Genomic DNA, 17336 nt, shown 5'->3' on the forward strand with positions numbered 1-17336 from the left:
TGGATCAGCCCTGGAGAGAACCTGCAATTCACTCTTTCTAGAAAGTTCTTAGGCTTTCCATGAATGATTCATTCATTGGTTTCTGAATACCGACTTTGTCTTCGGCAGAGTTTGGGATAGTTGGTCATTGACAGGTGGAACTGATTTTGCTGAGTTGCTAACACATCAGTGCCAGATGTTCTCAGTAGGTAAAATATCCGGACTGAGCTGGTTGCCAAAGTTTGCTTTGCCAGAAATAATTCAGAGGAGTGTTCAGATGAACTGTCAATTCTGCATTTAGGGTAAGTAACTCCTACAGCTGATAAAATATTTTCATTAACTTTCAAAGACATTGAAATGATGAATTTGGACCTTAAGATTCTAGATTCTTTGGAAAGTGTCCAGCCTGGTTTCAGAGATCTTGACCCACCTGGGTAGTGATTCACAAGTGCACGCTGATACCCAGATGTAAGACCTCCCTCCAGGTCCTAGACTTGGTTTTCCCACCACATGCAACTGCTAACACAGATTGCCAGCATTTACTATACAAAGCATTGCAACTGAAGAAGTTTGGGGCCTTTGCCTAAATGCGAGTACTTGCACAAGTTGCTGGGGAAGGCAGGAAAACTCCCAAGGCTTCTAGCCTGCAAGACTGTAGGATTGCAGCATAGCAAGGCTCCTGCCCCTCCTCTTCCTCACCACTTACTTGGAAGCCCCTGTGGAGACTCAGCAATTATCCATTGACTGTTGGTTTGCTTTCTCTCTGCCTTTTCACCCCTGTTTGTGCACTTATAAATATATGAATATAAATATGAATATATTCATGAATAAGACATGGAACAAGAGTTTATGCTTCATTTCAGGATGAGGCATGGGTATTTTTGAGGTTTTGGTAACAGCAGTTAGTGAGCTTTTCTTTTCTGAAAAAGAAATGGCAGGGAGTAGAAAGTGGGAAGTGCGTGCCTTCCACATGAGTAAAGTTTAAGCCAATTAAGTGATATTTTTACCATGGTTAGATGAAAAATTTCTAGAACACTGGGAAGAGAAGTTAAATATAAAATTATAATTTGGTTTCTGTAGTGTCATTGTTTCAGACTCTTATTCATACTGTTTTCAGAGTCGCCCACCTATAGTATCATTTATACAGAAGAGCTTTGTCATCTGGAGGGGGATGTTCCAGGACCCCTCTACACTAAGCCCTCAAATATTTGCATATATGCTACACATACCCTTTTCTACTATTTAATCATGTTAAGATTACAGTACTTAATATAATACAAATTCTATGTCAATAGTAATTGAATTGTTTAGGGAAAGATACTAAAATATGTCTGCACATGTTCAATACACACAAAAGTACTTTCTTCTGAATAATTTTAATACATGGTTTCTTGAATTTATAAATACAGATGCTGGATCCATGGGTATGTAAGGCCTACTGTGTTTGTTTCAGGAGGGAGCTGAGAGGCCTGGTGGACTTGGACAGACTTACTGGGGGACCTGACACACTAATATGAAGTGGCTTCCCTGCCCCATAGCGTTGCGTTGCCATAGCGGCCACAATACAAACCTTGCCTACTGTTGAGCTTGGTTTCAGTGCCCTTTTCCTAACCCTTTTTGTCCAGTTTGCATTCAGCCCGCCCTCTCTGCCTATAACCTGGAAGTTTCTAGAAAAGCCTTGTGAAACTAACATCACATAGTTTGGCTTTGCACCTGGCCAGAAATTTAATGAGAAAGAAAATTGACTGAAAGATAGCATGGGAATTTGGCTTTGTGTTTCCCCATTAGCCTAGAAAAATTGAAGAATTAATGGTTCTCAGACATTCTTTGCTTCTTGCTGCCACCAAGCCTCTGGGAATGGAGAACTGTAGGTCTTTCTATCCTTTGCTGCCCACACAGGAAAGAATACTTAAAGCTACTCAGAAGAAAATAGGAAAAGTAAAGGCATTAAAGAGCAGGATTTGGCATAATTAAAATCTAAGTAGAAAAACGTGCACTGTATTGCATTCCCCCACAGCCTTGCAGTCTTCATGTTATGATTATTGCTGAAGAAAGCAGGTCATATAAATACTGTTTAGAATAGCTGAAGCCTGGCATTTCAGAAGAAAAATGGCAACCAGATCCGTTTCCTGGAGGCATCATAAGTGCTAATTCTGTTTAGTGTGACAGTTCCTAAATAACTCTGGGTTCCTTGCAGAAGCACATGTAGGTAGTGTTGGGGCTCTGCAGTCTAGAGAGAGTCACAGAGGAAGCTAGTTGTCAGCATGTACAGACCAAGAAAATATGTCCCTGGAGCTCAAAAACTGTATGGGTGTTCACAGAAGTGGCCCAAGAGCTAGTGCGAATGGCAGGCTTTGCTCTACTCCAAGTGAATTGTCTTTGGATTGGAGAGCCTGGGCACTGAACCTTCCTCCCGTTTGCAGCCTTAGTCTGTCTTCTCCTCTGTCTCCTTACCCTTTCTCCTGCTTTATCTAACCCTTAAACCCTCTGGGGTAAAAAAGCTTCATTTTAGTAACTTTTACATCACTCCAATAGAAATTCCTGACCTGCATATTTTTTTCGACTTTTTTATTGATTCTTTGTGAACCATACATCATGAACCCCAATCCCTCTCATCTTCCCCTCCCCTCGTACCCACCCGACACTCTTGCAACCTCCCATCCAGCAGTGGAAAAAAAAATCCTGTGGAATCCATAGTGTGTCACACAGTGTACCCTTTTGTCCACACTTCTTTGCTTGCGAATGTTCATTGCAGTGATTCATTGGTCTGGTACAAAACCTCTGACTTCTGCTACTTTATCAATACTGGAACCTCACTAGGACTCCTCTTGGATATCCCGTGGTCCTGTGTCATGGAGATTCTGTAGTGTTGAATCTGTAGGACCAGCTCCTTCATGTGCTCCAGCAGTTCACTGATGGGGCAGATGTTGGGGTGGGCCAATCCAAGCCCTGGATGTAAGAGAGATCTGAGCTGGTCAGCCTACTGGTTCTTCTGCTTCCATGCCCTTGGAGCTGGCTCACCAGCCACCCTCACCCCAAACCAGGGCCAGCTCTTCTTATGTGCTCCCAGGCAAAGTGCAGGACTCGGTCTCTGGAGTGTTGCAGCTGCTGAGGGACATGGCCAGTTCTCCCACTCTCATGACCCTGGGGCCAGTTCTCGTGACTGCCATAAATATCAAGTGGGAGGAGGGCATCTGCCCCTTGTCCACACCACTGTAATAGACAAGAGGCAGGGCTGGCTCTCCTGTGTTCGCATCCTTGGGGCTGGCTCACCTACAGTCCCCACATCCATGGCCCACTCTACTGTGCTGTCCAGGTGAAGTGCAGGGTCAGTTCTCCCAAGTGCTGCAGCAGTTGAGGGGCAGGGACAACTCTCTTGCTTTTATGACCCCATTGGGGCCAACTTTCCTGTCTGCTGTAGGTGGCAAGGAATGGGGGTGAGGTGAGGATCTCTCCCTTGCTCATGCCACTACACAGCAGAAAAGGCACAGGGCCAGATTTTCTGCACTCACACCCCCAGGGCCAGCTCATCTGCAATACCCATCCAAGGCCAGCTCTACTGTGCTGCCCAGACAATGTGCACGGCCTGCTTGTGCTGCAGCTGATGAGGGGCAGAGCCAGCTCTCCTGCCTGCTATAGCTGGTGAGGGGTGAGTGTCTCTCTCCTTCTTCCATACCACAGCACAGGAGATAATGGGAGGGCCAGCTCTCCCATGCTTGTATCATTGGGGCAGGCTCACTGGCAACTCCTGCAGTGTCAGGACCCAGGGTGGGGGCCGGCTTTCATGTTCTTAGGCCTCTAAGGCCAGCTCTCCCATGATGCCCAGGCAAGGGGTGGAGCCAGTTCTGCACAGCCCTCAGACATTAATATGGTGCCAGGTGGCTGCCCAGGTAAGGGACATCTGCCTGACCTTTGGTGGCAACAGATCCTTGCTGTTACAGAGCCATGGACCTGTATGTAGCCCTAGGTACCAACCCCGGCTACTCACATCAGGCATTTCCTCACTCCCCTCGAGTCTCCAGTTCTGCCTCTCTTCATCGTATCCACATCCTTCTGCTTCTTGTTCTCTTCCATTTCTCCACCACTTACTTGCTCGTCTCGGTGATGCCTCGGGTCTTTGAGGAGTGGTCTCAGGGGTGCTATGCCCTCACTCATTTACTATGGCACAGGGGTCATCTCAGGCATGGCCTGCTCCCCAAGGCCTGAGTAGGGCTGGACTGGTGATCTTCTCATGATGGCTCCAGGCTGGTGGTCATCTAGGGCTGGCTCCTTGTACAGCCCAGGGTTTGTTCTTGTTAGCATTTCTCCTAGCCTCTGCCCCACAGTTACCTGGCAACAGCCAGGTGTGCCTGATTCAGTATAAAAGGGGCTGCTTGCCCCCTCCTCTCTCTCTTGCTCTCTTACTCTCTTTCCCTCTTCCTTCTCTGCTCTTTCTCTCCCCATTCCCCTCCCTCCTCTCTCTCCATGGCCAGCCTCTATTTATTCTCTCTCTCTCTCTCTCTCTCTCTCTCTCTCTCTCTCTCTCTCTCTCTCTCTCTCCCCTCTCACCACTCTCTTCTCTCTCTCTCTGTCTCTACTCTCTTCCCAATTTCCCTTTCCATGTCCTCAATAAACTATTCTATATTGTAGCTGTCCTGTGGCTGGTACCTCAGGGGGAAGAGATGTCTCAGCATGGGCCTGCAGAGGCACCCCCTTCCACCTCGCTGAACCAGGCCTCTACCAAACATATCCCTGGCTTCCTTTTCTTTTTTTTTATAAAACACAACAGTTCTTCTAGTCTCCAGCTTGCCCACCCCCTGTATCCTGGAAGGCCATCCGGGCCGGCCTGGCGCAGGACTTGTAGTTGTCTCAGACTCCCTCTTTTCAGAGAATGTTAGGCTACGGTAATCATTCAGATGTTCACGGGTAAGAATGCTGAGCATATCCTCTCTCCTCTCTGTCACCTTCTGATCCACATGTGGCAAAGCAGCCACACCTGCCATGCCTCAAGGGACAGGGACCTACAACTCTTAAGGCATGAGTTATTTGCACTTGTGGTTCATGAAGTTTCAACCCATAGACCTTGGCTCCATTCATCATGGTGGCAGGAGGCTCCTCGCCTCATAGCATCCAGGAAGTAGATGAGGTCATGCCGGTGTACCTGGATCCTGGTTTCCCTTTTTTACTCCCTTAGCCTCAACCTCTGGGATGGTGCCAGTTCCATCCCCCCTATTTTATTATTATTATTATTATTATTATTATTATTATTATTATTATTGAAATGTGTTCAGATATACCCCTAAGCCCACTTTATTAATTTTCCAGGCACTTCTTAGTCCATAACCAGATAGGGCTGGAGAGGCGGCTCAGTGGTTAAGTGCACTTTCTGCTCTCCTTAGAGGACCTGAGTCTCAGCACCCGTGTCAAGTGACTCACAAGCAGCTGTCACTGCAGCTTCAGGGGAGCTGATCCCTGATCCCTTTCTTGCTTCCTTGGGTATCCACACACACGTCTGATCTACTATCACATCCTCTTGTGAATCACTTCTCTTAGGGTTTGGGGCACTCTCTTCCTTCCATCCATCTTATCCATTCTCTCAGCCTGTTCATCTGACATCACAGGGGAAAGAAGAATCTAAAAAACGGGAAGGGCTGTGCTTGTCTAGATCAACAAGGCCTGTGTTAGGAAATGTGTTACCATGTGGTGCAAGTTCACGGCCGGTACATCTGATCACAAGTTCCATGTTGTAACACACAGCTTGACAGCTCTTGCTGAACTGGGAGTTCAGCGTTTCAGTAGGAAGTAGCAGACAGCTCCGCTTCCTCAGCCTTCACCATTAGCCTGCTTGTCAGGCTATTTAGACTTTAGACTGTGTGGATAAGCATGTTCAGTGAAAATCGTGGCATGACCATCCCTGTGTATTACTGTAAAGTGGGATATGCTTCAGTTTGCCCGCAACTTCCCCACGCTCTCCCAAAATAGCTATAAAATCCCCCAAAAGGCATTGCTATTTTCAGACTTGCTTCCACTTAGAATAATTAGTTTCAATCATTACTCACAAGTTTAGTGTCTTAATTGGGGAAGAAGAGCTTATTTTATTTGCCCTAAAATTAACTCTCTCTCTCTCTCTCTCTCTCTCTCTCTCTCTCTCTCTCTCTCTCTCTCTCTGCCAATTTTCAGTCTTTGAAGATTTATTTGGTCATTCTTCTAAGTGAGTGAAGAGAAGTCTTGAGTTACTATGTATAAGGAGCCACCTCACAGTGGGCCCTGACCTCTTTGTTCCTACTAGATCCGCTTGCATTCTGTACTGCCTTTGAGGTTGCAGGGTCCCTGTTCACAGTCTTAGTTGGTGATAGGTGTGTTTATGGGCAAGGGCCTGATTCCTTTCAGCCTGGTTAGGACTCTGCAAGCTCATACTGCTCTTGCTGTCTCTAATGCAGCTAATAGCTCTCTGGTCTATTAACTCTTCGTGCTTTCTCCACTTCACATCTTCTGTGTGCTTTCTTTGCTTCTCAAATGCTCTCCCCACTTCTTTGTCTAGTTAGCTCCTCTTACTCTTGAGTTAGGAGCTCAGACATTACCTCTGTAGAAGCCTCCTCTGTCTGAGTCTGAGGCAGTGTCAGAGCAGCAAATATGCACACAGGTTTCTCCAGTTCTGTCTTCATAGCATGAGTCACCGGTCCAGTTTTGCTTTAGGCTATTGTTTGATTAACTGTGTCTCCACCTCTGTTCCCTAGCCTTCATCCCTAGCCAGCATAGGCTGGGCAAGCAATCTTGTTCTTCCCTAATTATCTGAGGCCCAGAACTGCTGTGCATCCAATGTTTCTGTCTCGCCCAGCCTTTGTGCACGGATGCTTTAATCCCTGCAGTGAGGCAGAGCTTTGAGAAGTAATGAAGGGAGTGAGAATACAGGTTTGCTGCTAAATGACAAACATGGCCCAGAAGGGCACATTCTGGAAGAGAACCCCAGTGATGGCAACAGCAGTGGTGTGCTGCTAGATTCTGGTAGATTTGTTTAAAGCACCCGAGCTGCCGAGCACATACATTTCCACAGAGTTCTAATCTGGTGTTCAACTGACACTTTTAAACTCAAAACCAAGCATACTACTTAGCTATTTTGGGGGCTTACACCCACTTGAGGGTCCTAGCAAGTGCAGGTTGGCATTAGGAGAAATTCTCCACAGAGGCATTTTATTATAAAGATATTATAAGGGATAAAAGTGAGTATTGTCTGTCTCCAGATGGAAGAAAAGAAGGTTATTTGTGAGGATTCTCCTCTTCTGTTCCCATCAGACATTTTTTTAAAATGTCACACTCTTTCTGATCACAGATTCTGGGAGACGGAGTATAGCTTTGGCTGTGTACTCCCCAGGCCTCTGAGTTGTCGTCTACCACAGATACATGTTAAAACAAAACAAAAACTCTTGGTTTGTTTTCATAAACAAATCCATCCCATCATCAGCCACCAAACCCAGATACTAATGCACATGCCAGCAAGATTCTGCTGAAGGGACCCTGATATAGCAGCCTCTTATGAGGCTATGCCAGTGCCTGGCAAACACCGAAGTGGATGCTCACAGTCAGCTATTGGATGGAACAGAGGGCCTCCAATGGAGGAGCTAGAGAAAGTACCCAAGGAGCTGAAGGGGGCTGCAACCTGTAGGTGGAACAACAATATGAACTAACCAGTACCCCCTGAGCTCATGTCTCTAGCTGCATATGTAGCAGAAGATGGCCTAATCGGCCATCATTGGGAAGAGAGGCCCCTTGGTCTTGCAAACTTTATATGACCCAGCACAGGGGAAGGCCAGGACCAAGAAGTGGGAGTGGGTGGGTAGAGGAGCAGGGGCAGGGGGGGGGAGGGTATAGGGGACATTAGGGATAGCATTTGAGATGTAAATAAAGAAAATATCTAATAAAAAATATTAAAAAAAAAACAAAGACAGTACAACTTTAATTTCTTAAGATACTTGAAACATGGATAAAACACATTGAGCATGTAAGGGTGGCGCGGGTGAGGGTCTCCTGCCACCATGTTAGATGATTCTATGTTTCTAGTGAAAAATAAGCCTCAAATGGTGTACATTATCTCCAGGCAATGAATCTTTCACTGTCAAGGGGATGTGCTGTAGATAATAGTGATTTAGAGAGCCCATTAGGTGGCTTGGGGGAGTTTCTCCAAGTGTGGCATTTATAATCCTGGCAGGGGGACAGTCTACCATAATCCCAGTAGGGAGGAGAGACAGGAAGATCATGTTTGAAGCTAGCCCACTGGGCTACATGCTGAGGTGCTGTCTCAGAAAAGGGTGAGGGGACCATAGATGTAGGAAAAGTAGAGAAAGTGTGTGTGTGTGTGTGTGTGTATGTGTGTGTGTGTATGTGTGTGTGTGTGTATGTGTGTGTGTATGTGTGTGTGTGTGTGTGTATGTGTGTGTGTGGGGTGGGGAGACAGAGACAGACAGAGACCGACAGAGAGAGCATGTATGAATAGAGAGATGATATCTATGGATGAAATTCATAGGAAAAAGTCTAGAAAGAAATTTCTAGAAATGTTAGCATTGGTGGTCTTTACACAGTGGTATTGCACACTTAATTTTTCTGTCTTTGCCTAAAATTACCTGGGTTTAATATCACCCATTATCCTCGATTTAAGATTTAATGAGGACAGAATAAATGACCACAAGATCGCCATTAAAGTCTTAGCTACCATGTGAGATGGAGCCTTAGTGCCTGAAGACCTTGAAAGAAGAAAGGAAGTTTTATAACTGTTTCTGAAAGATAGGGAAAATGGTGACAGTGACACAGAGATGAGCTAGCAGTTTGAAACATATCATCCATAAGGAGAGCTCTTATTCACAGTCCTAATTTCAAATCTTGATATTTTAGAGAAACTTCAAAATAGCCTTGATGTATTTAGAAGGTCAAACATGGTTACTATTAAGTTTATACTTAGTGGAATTAGCTTATTATGCATCAGGCTGACGCTGTTTAGGGACTCTGGCCATTCTTTCCTTTTGGCCACCATGTGAAGAGTTTCTAGTATCTGTTATGTCCCGTACTTGAACATTTAGATAAGGATACGCCCTTACATCCCACTGACATTTCTACAAGCACTGTTGTTGTCTTTTGCCATATTGTATCATATTCAGATGAAAGTTGAATCCCTTGACCTTGCTTGACCTGAGATTGGACTTCTTCTCTTTTTGGTGGCAATATATCTTTATAAGGAGAAAACACTCCACATAGTTCATCCACCAAAACGGATTTTCAGTGGCCACACCGGGAACACAGAGGAAATCGGCCTCATCATATGGGAAACTAATTGTCAAAGGGAAGTCACGTCCAAAGTGAGGGCAGCAAATCAAACACCCTCCCAGGGAAGCAACTCATCTGGAAATCCATCATCATGGAGCTGGCTCTCCCTATCCTTCCAGGAAGCAGAATGAAGTGGCCATGTGGTGTTTGCTTTAAAATGCCTGCCAGTACTCCAGATCTGCTTCCAATTAACTCTGTGCATGCCATTAACAATACGTATGTATAAATTGATCACAGAGCCAGGATTTTCTTTACCTTGACTACAAAAGGAAGCTTTAAGCCTCCTAGGGAGTTGGAACACTGTTTTCATTTTTATTTTGACCGTGGCCAATCGCATTAAGGAAATTAAATTCATTTTAGAAAGTGGGAGAGGTCAGAGTAAATTTAAAGAGTGCAAAGGTCCATGGACCAAGGCAGCTCTTTCAAGTTGTAGGGCCCTTTGGTCACTGCAGAGATAAGCAGTCACCTGGTCCAGGGCAGACCTGGCATGCAGCAAGCACTGAGGTCACAGCCGCAGTAGGTTTTGTCTTGGCATTTCCCAATGCCAGTGCCCCGGACACCTTGTAGGTTGTCATTAAGATGTTTGATTTGGCCTCCTGTTGCCAAGACATAGGGTGGGGTGGTACTCAAGTGATTCCCATCATTTCTTCCTCATTGGTTATATTAGTCAGTTCTCTGTGACTGGGGCAAAATGCCTAAGATAACCACCTTTTAAAGAAGAACAATTTATTTTGGCGCATGGTTTTAGACACTTCATTCTGTGGTTCGTTGGCTATGTTGCCTTTGGGCCTATGGCAGGGAAGAACCCGGTGGTGGGAAGAACATGGTAAAGGAAGCTGTTCATCTCCCGAAAGCCAGGAAGCAACAACAAGGAGAAAGGACCACGGTCCCAATATCCTCTTCAGGAACATAACCCCAGAAACCTGATATCCTCCTGGCAGGCCCCAGAGTTTGAAGACCCTACCACCTCCCCATAGTGCCTCCTTCATGGGGATGGAGGTCTTGATACGAAGGCTTTTGGGGACACTATATCCACACAATAGTACTGATCATCCTACTGGTCACTGGCTGTGGGGCAAATTTTAAAAAAAATGGTTGGGCGCTGTTTGGACTGAATGTAGAGAAACAAGTTGTGTCTGTGGCTGTCCTCATAACTCATGCTGTGAAAATGTAGAGGATAGAACTCCACTGACATACTCACAACCGAACAGCATTGCTTGCCTGCTGTGTGCCTTGATGTTACCTTGTGATCTCATGGGTCAGCTGCAGAGAGCCACAAGTCAGATGCTTTCAAGGTTCAGGGTTGAAATGCTAACGTGGTTTTTGTTTCAAAGCTGTCTTCCCAGACAGTGAGTGATGGAGTGATGGAGGTAGACCCGGCTGAGCTCCACAGAGCTGTCCAGCCTGTCTGAGCTTCTCAAACTTGAGAACTGCCTGGGGAAGTTTGTTACAGTTTTCGATCTTGGGATTCAGTCAATTAGGGTTTAGTAGTTAGCTGTATTAAGAACAAGAGAGGCAGATGTAGATAGAACTGAATATAGCTAGGTCAAGATTCAACTCAATGAAGTTGTCTTCCAACCTCCACACACGTGCAACTCTCACACCCCGCCCCCATAGTAATGATAACTAGTCAACTCACAGAAGAGCAGGGACCCGATTAATTCTGATTTAGGTTGATGATCAGTTAGTCGTAGGAGTTTGAGAAATGCAAGGGAGGGTAGTATATTGGTATTAGAGCTGAACAAATCATAATTACAGGGACACATTTTTTGAATAACATACACTTTTCTTCTGCCATTCCTGCCATTTTGGTCTTCCTGCCTTAGTGACCCAGCTGTTTTCATGGGTCTATTATTTCCTCTTTTTGGTTGGGTGGGCGAAGCAGATTATTTAAGAATAAGCTGACATCTAACAGTTTAAGGCAGCTCCAGGTTGAGGGTGCTTACAAGGTGCTTCTTGGTCCTATTAGTGTACATTCATTATACATGACCCTGGGTTACGTGAAGACATTTTAATATGAATATATAATACCTCTGAGCTTATTCTTGTTCCATACCCCCACCCTGCCCTTCCTGTTAGCCCTCTTATTCCCCTGGAGAGTTTTGATTCTACTTTAATATCATACGTACACATGATTTTACAAGTCTATAAAATTTGGGAGCCACAAATAAGAGAAAGCACATGATGTGACATGAGTCTTCCTGAGACTAAATTCACTAAATATGATTATCTCCAGTTGTGGCCATTTTCCTGCAAATTACAGAACTTTGCACTTTGTAGCTGAGAAGAACTTCATTCTACATATTCAACATGCTTTCTGAAGATGTGCTTGTTTTGTTTCCCATTGGGATTGCTGGGATCCAAGGACTCTGTAAAGAGGGCCTGGCCTCAGCTCCTCTGACCTTGCTATTCTCTGACCCACCTGTCAGGCAAAGGATACAGCAGACAGGGCATATTTTCAGGCCCTCCCAACAGCATTTGCCAGCTGTGTAATCCTGACCTTAAACCTGAGCCCGGACTTCACCTGTCTATGGGGCACTTTGCTTATGAAGAGCTGTGGGCTGTGTGGAGATGGCAGGGATGTTCTGTACAGAAGCATTTGCCGTAGTGAGGCTGATGGGAAGGCAGACATGTTGGTTTCTTAGAGCTTTCCCAGCTCCCTACTCATCCTGGGAAACTGTGGGCTTTGAGGAAGCCCATTTCAGGAGCCTGCTGACGTTCATGTGGCTGGTCAGTGCATCTCACTTTGAGCAGCAAGGACCTAAGAAGTGTCCTACTGTGTAGGTTAGCTGTGAACTTTGAATGAAGAGTCATCTCTAGTTACAAATATATAGTTCTTTTCTCTAGTCCTAGAAACATAAGAAAATTCTATCTTTTACTTAACTGTGATCCTAAAAATAGGGGTTAGAATAGTTTCGGCCAGCAATGTATATCCTCAATTTCTTAAATTATTACTTGCCTTCAATAGCATAAGACATACAAACGAGGTCAGAGCAAGGGATAATGTGTTTTATGGGCTGAGAGAGGATGACCATGGGCCAGGTTTCAGATGTTCTAAATTAAGGTGGGTTATCAGGATCAGTGATAATGCCTCCTTTAGGGCCTCTGGAGTTTACCAAACTATGAACTAACAAAAAAATGTAGTATGTTTCATTCCTCCATGAAATCAGCTTTTAGGCTCAGATCATCTGGAGAGGATGTTAAATCCACACTGCTAGGCTCACCCAGTGTTAAATTAAGATGGTGCTGGGCAGCACCCAGGAGTTTGTACTTTTAACACACAGTCTCACTCTGAGTAGCTCGGGCCTTGCCTCACAGATCATCTCTGAGAGTGGTGAGCACAGAAAACAGTACCATTGGCTTGGGCCCCTGAGCTGGATGAATTTGGGGGATGTGCAGAGATCCACCTGTCCTCAGCTATCTGAAAACGCCCCCTGAGGGTTAGGATCCTGCTGTCCGTGACACCACGGCCTGTAGACATTGTCCCTCAGATGCCAGAGTTCTGTAAGCTTCCATAGTAGCTGTGACCTGATGGGGACTTGTGCGCTGTGGAGATTCTGATGAGACCTCAGACCTGCTTGCGGGACAGTGAGGCCTTGGGTGGCAGTGAAGACATGGGTCTTAATGACCTTGCCACTATAGTGATGGCTCGGAAGTGTTTTCCCCCTCTGAGCTCTGGGAAAACATCTTAGATTTCATTTTAGCAACATTTTTTAGGAGTGTTTTATTTCCTGTTGTATTACTGTTCTTTTTTTTTTTTAAAGATTTATTTATTGTATGTAAGTACACTGTAGCTGTCTTCAGACACACCAGAAGAGGGCATCCGATCTCATTACAGATGGTTGTGAGCCACCATATGGTTGCTGGGATTTGAACTCAGGACCTCTGGAAGAGCAGTCAGTGCTCTTAACTGCTGAGCCATCTCTCCAGCCCCCAGTTACTGTTTTTATTGATGTGACATTACCCGATAGAAGCAACTTCAAAAAGGAAGGACTGTGCTTGGCTTGTGGTTTGCTGGTCAACAATAGGTTGGCTTAAAACTCAGTGTCCTTCTGCCTCCGAGTGCTGACATTACAGGTGCAAGCCACCATGCCGTGCCTTGCCTGAGTGTTTAGTTTCACTGATGAGTTCCTCTTTAATGTCACCATGGAAAGTTATCCAGCCCTGGGAAGGCATTTGTTCTATTGTCTCAGAGGAGTACCTTCCTACCCTCTCTAGTCCAGGCCTCTGTGCTCTTTGCACACATCACTCTGGGAAGCAGATGGTCACCTTGCACCTGCAGTCAGGAATCAAAGTGATGGATGTCAATGCTCTGCCTACTGCTTCCCCTTTAATTCAGTCCAGGACCCCAGGCCAGAGATTGATGCCACTCGCATTTTGGGTGGGTCTTCCAATGTCCTTTAACCCAGTCCTGAAGCTCTAGCAGTTGTGCCCAAGAGTTTATCTCTCAGGTGTTCCATCTTGCCAAGTTTATAACTGTATCTCACCAATTGATGGCTCTCAGCCAAGAAGATACACACTCACACTCATACACACACACTCAGAAACAGAGACAGACAGACAGACACACAGACACACACAGACACAGACAGACAGACAGACAGACAGACAGACAGACAGAAACACACCTCTCCTCCCTACTAGCCAGGAGTAATGCTATCATCCACTGCTATGCTCCAGGCAGTGTTAATCAGAAAACCAATGAAAGTTGCTGGTGACTGAACTCTTGGGTGGACACTCCACAAACACCCAGCAGCCTGAATACATCTGTGTGCCAAGTATCTGATTAAACTTGAGGCAGTTACTCAGGTAGGAACTTCCAGGAGGAATCTTGTTTGTCTGCCCTACCTTTGTGTCCTCTTACAGTTCCTAGGGTTTACAGAGGCCCAAAAGCTGCCTGACAGAGTCCACTGTTGGGGAATTTGCATTTGCAGACATGTCAATGATTGTAAATCAAACCTTATCTAAAGTCAACTTCCTGGTTCATTTTTTTCTGTAGCACTTAATGTCTTAGCTTCTGCTTCGCCTACTCTGTTAGGGAGTAAGGAAAGATCAGAAGTTTCCAGTCTGCCTCTTGGCCATCAGGTGTGTGGTTGTGTGCTGCTCAGAGGGCATGAAAGGAGCTTGCTCTGGCTGAAGCGTTCTGGAGGGCTATCTGCAGAGTCTAGGATCCATGCTTAGGCAGAACTGAAGCAGCCCCAGCTGTTCTCAAACCTACTGTGTTCCTGTGTCTGCTGAAGACCTTGTTACACGGTGCATCACTGGGCCCCACCCAGAGTGTCTGATCAAGCAGACCCACACTGTAGTCAGAGAATTTCTAGCGATTTCCAGCAGATGCTGATACTGCTGTTCCTCAGACCACACAGAAGAACTATAGGGTGGAGCCTTGACATTGTCCTTTGTGCCTAGTGGATGGATTGAGGTGGGCGGTGGCAGGCTTAGAAGCTACGCAGTGTCTCCGTGAGGGGGATTGGAGTCTGAAAGGTACCCCAACAGTGGAACTGAAACGTAACATAGACTCCACACCCAGGTGATGGCAGAGTCTCTGGGTGTGAGGAGAGATGGAACAAGGGAGGGGAGGGATGAACCAGGGTACTTAGGAGGAAAGGGATTCAAACATGGAAGTGAGGCTCAGGCTGGGGAGGAGGTAGATGCTTAAGCAGAGCTTTAACATCAGTGTTAAAGAGGCGGTTAGCAGTGCAACACAGAACTCAGGCAAGGCAATGGTGTGGTGGCGATGACACATACCTGTGATCCCAGCATTCAGACGCAGATGCAGAGGGATGATAAGGTTTCAGGCCAGCCTTGGCTGTATAGTAAAACCATGTCTTGTAACACAAAGTCATCAGCAATCAAAGAAAATCCTAGGAGGTCCTGAAACAGAGCTACAGATTTTGGTGCCTTCCAGAGAGTGGTTTAAGCTGATACGGTGGGAGTAGATAGGCTTGAGGGAGAACAGCCCAGCAGAGCAGAAGTATACAGTCCTCAGAAGAAGCCAGGAACTAGGCTGGGGAGATGTCTTCGTGGGTAGGAGTTCTCACTGTGCAAACAGGAGGCCCTAATTTTAGAGCAGCATCCACACAAAAAGCTGATCATGGCCTTCTGAACACCTACCTGTAACCCCAGCATTGTGGAGGACAGGCACAGGAGGATTGCTGGTTTACGGGTTGCCAGCCTAGCTCCAGGCTTACTAAGGGAACTTGTCTGAAAGAAATAAGACCGGATACTCTCTTTTGGACTCTTCATTCATGTGATACGCTTGGCTCTGTTGATTCTCCCTCACAAAGCATAGATCTCTCTCTCTCTCTCTCTCTCTCTCTCTCTCTCTCTCTCTCTCTCTCTCTGTGTGTGTGTGTGTGTGTGTGTGTGTGTGTGTGTGNTGTGTGTGTGTGTGTGTGTGTGTGTGTGTGTGTGTGAGAGAGAGAGAGAGAGAGAGAGAGAGAGAGAGAGAGAGAGAGAGAGAGAGAGAAAGCCAGACAAGAGCACCTTTTGATGGGGAGCAGATGAACAGAGAGAAATGAGTGCTGCGATACAGAGTCTGTTAAGGGACACGAGGCTGTCACCAGAGAGGAGCAGTACCAAATTGGTGGAGCATCTTGAAAACTGAGTGTAAATCTGAGGAATACTGAGAGTCCCTTTAAAGAATCACCCCCAGAAGACTGTGTTAGGGAAGCTATCCTTTGTACTATGCGGTTAGTAATTTTTCAACTCATCTGTATAGTTTTATTTTGGCTCAGTGATAAGCCATGCTGCCCCCTCCCATACAGAATGTGCATAAGCCAGTTCTGTGTGCACACTTGTAATCTATAGCACTTAGGAGGCCATGGCAGAAGGATTGTGAATTTGAAGCCGGATTAGGCCACACAAGGTAAGATTTTATCTCAAAAGAGGAGAAAGGAAATAAAAATAACCAAGCATACCATATACATGAACACAGGCTGTGGTAGTCACCTGGGGATAGAGAAGAAGTTTGCTGGCTCAGAATTAAGCTGGAGTCATTTTGGCCCCTCTAAGCTAAGCACTGATCCTCATCCAGGTGCTCCTGGGACAGTGAGTCTACCAGTGTCACAGTGTGTATAAGGACTGGACAGCTTTCTGAACTGTGGAGACGAGAATGATGGAGAGAACCCGTATTTCTCTGAACAGAGGGGTCCTCAGTTGGTGATGGCTTGCCAGATGATAAATACTTGCCTTCTAATTTGTGATGTTTAGTTGCATCGTTCTTTGCAAACCCTTTTTTTTTGTTGTTGTTGTTTGTTTGTTAAATTTTTATGTCCATATTTTGCAGTAGCCTAATTAAGTATTGCCATCCCTGGTCTTTGAGAACACAGGGACAAAAATCAACAGGTTTTAAAAAATCATTTGTGTCTAGTTTCTGAGAATGCTATGCATAGGGACACACACACATACACACACACACACACACACATACAGACAGAGAAACACACACACACACACACACACACACACACACACACTGACCTGTGTTCTGTGTTTGCAGTTCTGTACAGAGCTGAACCAGCCGATCCTGCCCAACATCCGCAAGTGGAAGGGGTCCCGAGGATGCTGGAGGTCCATTGTTGCTGAGCAGCCTTCGAATCAGCTCCAGAAGGTAACCCTCTCTGCGTAACCACCTGCATCATTTTTGTACTTAAACATAATTTTTCCCCCAAACCAAGGGTGATTTAATTTTTTCTTTGCCACTATACATGGTCCATTTTTGCATTATCTGCCATAACTTTTAGTCATTTCTAATGCCCTAGTCCTCTTTTTTATATTTTGATCAAGAATGAATTTCTGCCCATATAGAAATGGGACCTTAGCATCTTGGGAGGAGAAATCCTGTCTGGGGCATCTATGCATTTATCTATATGTCTGCCCTTTGTCTTTGTAACCCTGAGGTCACAGCTCTGCCCCCTGCCAAGCTTTCAGAAACCCCTTATTCATTAGCTGGGAATTTGTACTCTCTGTAGTTCAACATTGTACTCTCTCTTCTCTCCTTCTTGCCTTCTCTCCCCCTCCCCCTCCCCCTCCCTCCTCCCTCCCTCTCTCCCTCTCCCTCC

At 45.7% G+C, this 17336-nt stretch overlaps 1 protein-coding gene and 1 non-coding gene across 4 annotated transcripts in view; one reads left to right on the forward strand and one right to left on the reverse strand.

The window, feature by feature from the left end:
* The window catches only part of Eepd1 (endonuclease/exonuclease/phosphatase family domain containing 1), a 109799-nt gene that overhangs the window by 75615 nt on the left and 16848 nt on the right, over positions 1-17336 (forward strand). For all 3 annotated transcript variants that reach the window (XM_021207033.1, XM_029543454.1, XM_029543455.1), the window contains exon 4: positions 16775-16885. In XM_021207033.1, the coding sequence (XP_021062692.1) occupies positions 16775-16885 (111 nt within the window). The remainder of the gene's footprint in view (positions 1-16774; positions 16886-17336) is intronic.
* On the reverse strand, positions 4849-4976 carry LOC115064928. The gene has a single exon (XR_003844746.1). It is a non-coding gene; the product is annotated as a small nucleolar RNA SNORA17 (small nucleolar RNA).

The sequence above is a fragment of the Mus pahari genome, chromosome 10, assembly GCF_900095145.1.
Source record: "Mus pahari chromosome 10, PAHARI_EIJ_v1.1, whole genome shotgun sequence".
Classification (NCBI taxonomy): Eukaryota; Metazoa; Chordata; class Mammalia; order Rodentia; family Muridae; genus Mus; species Mus pahari.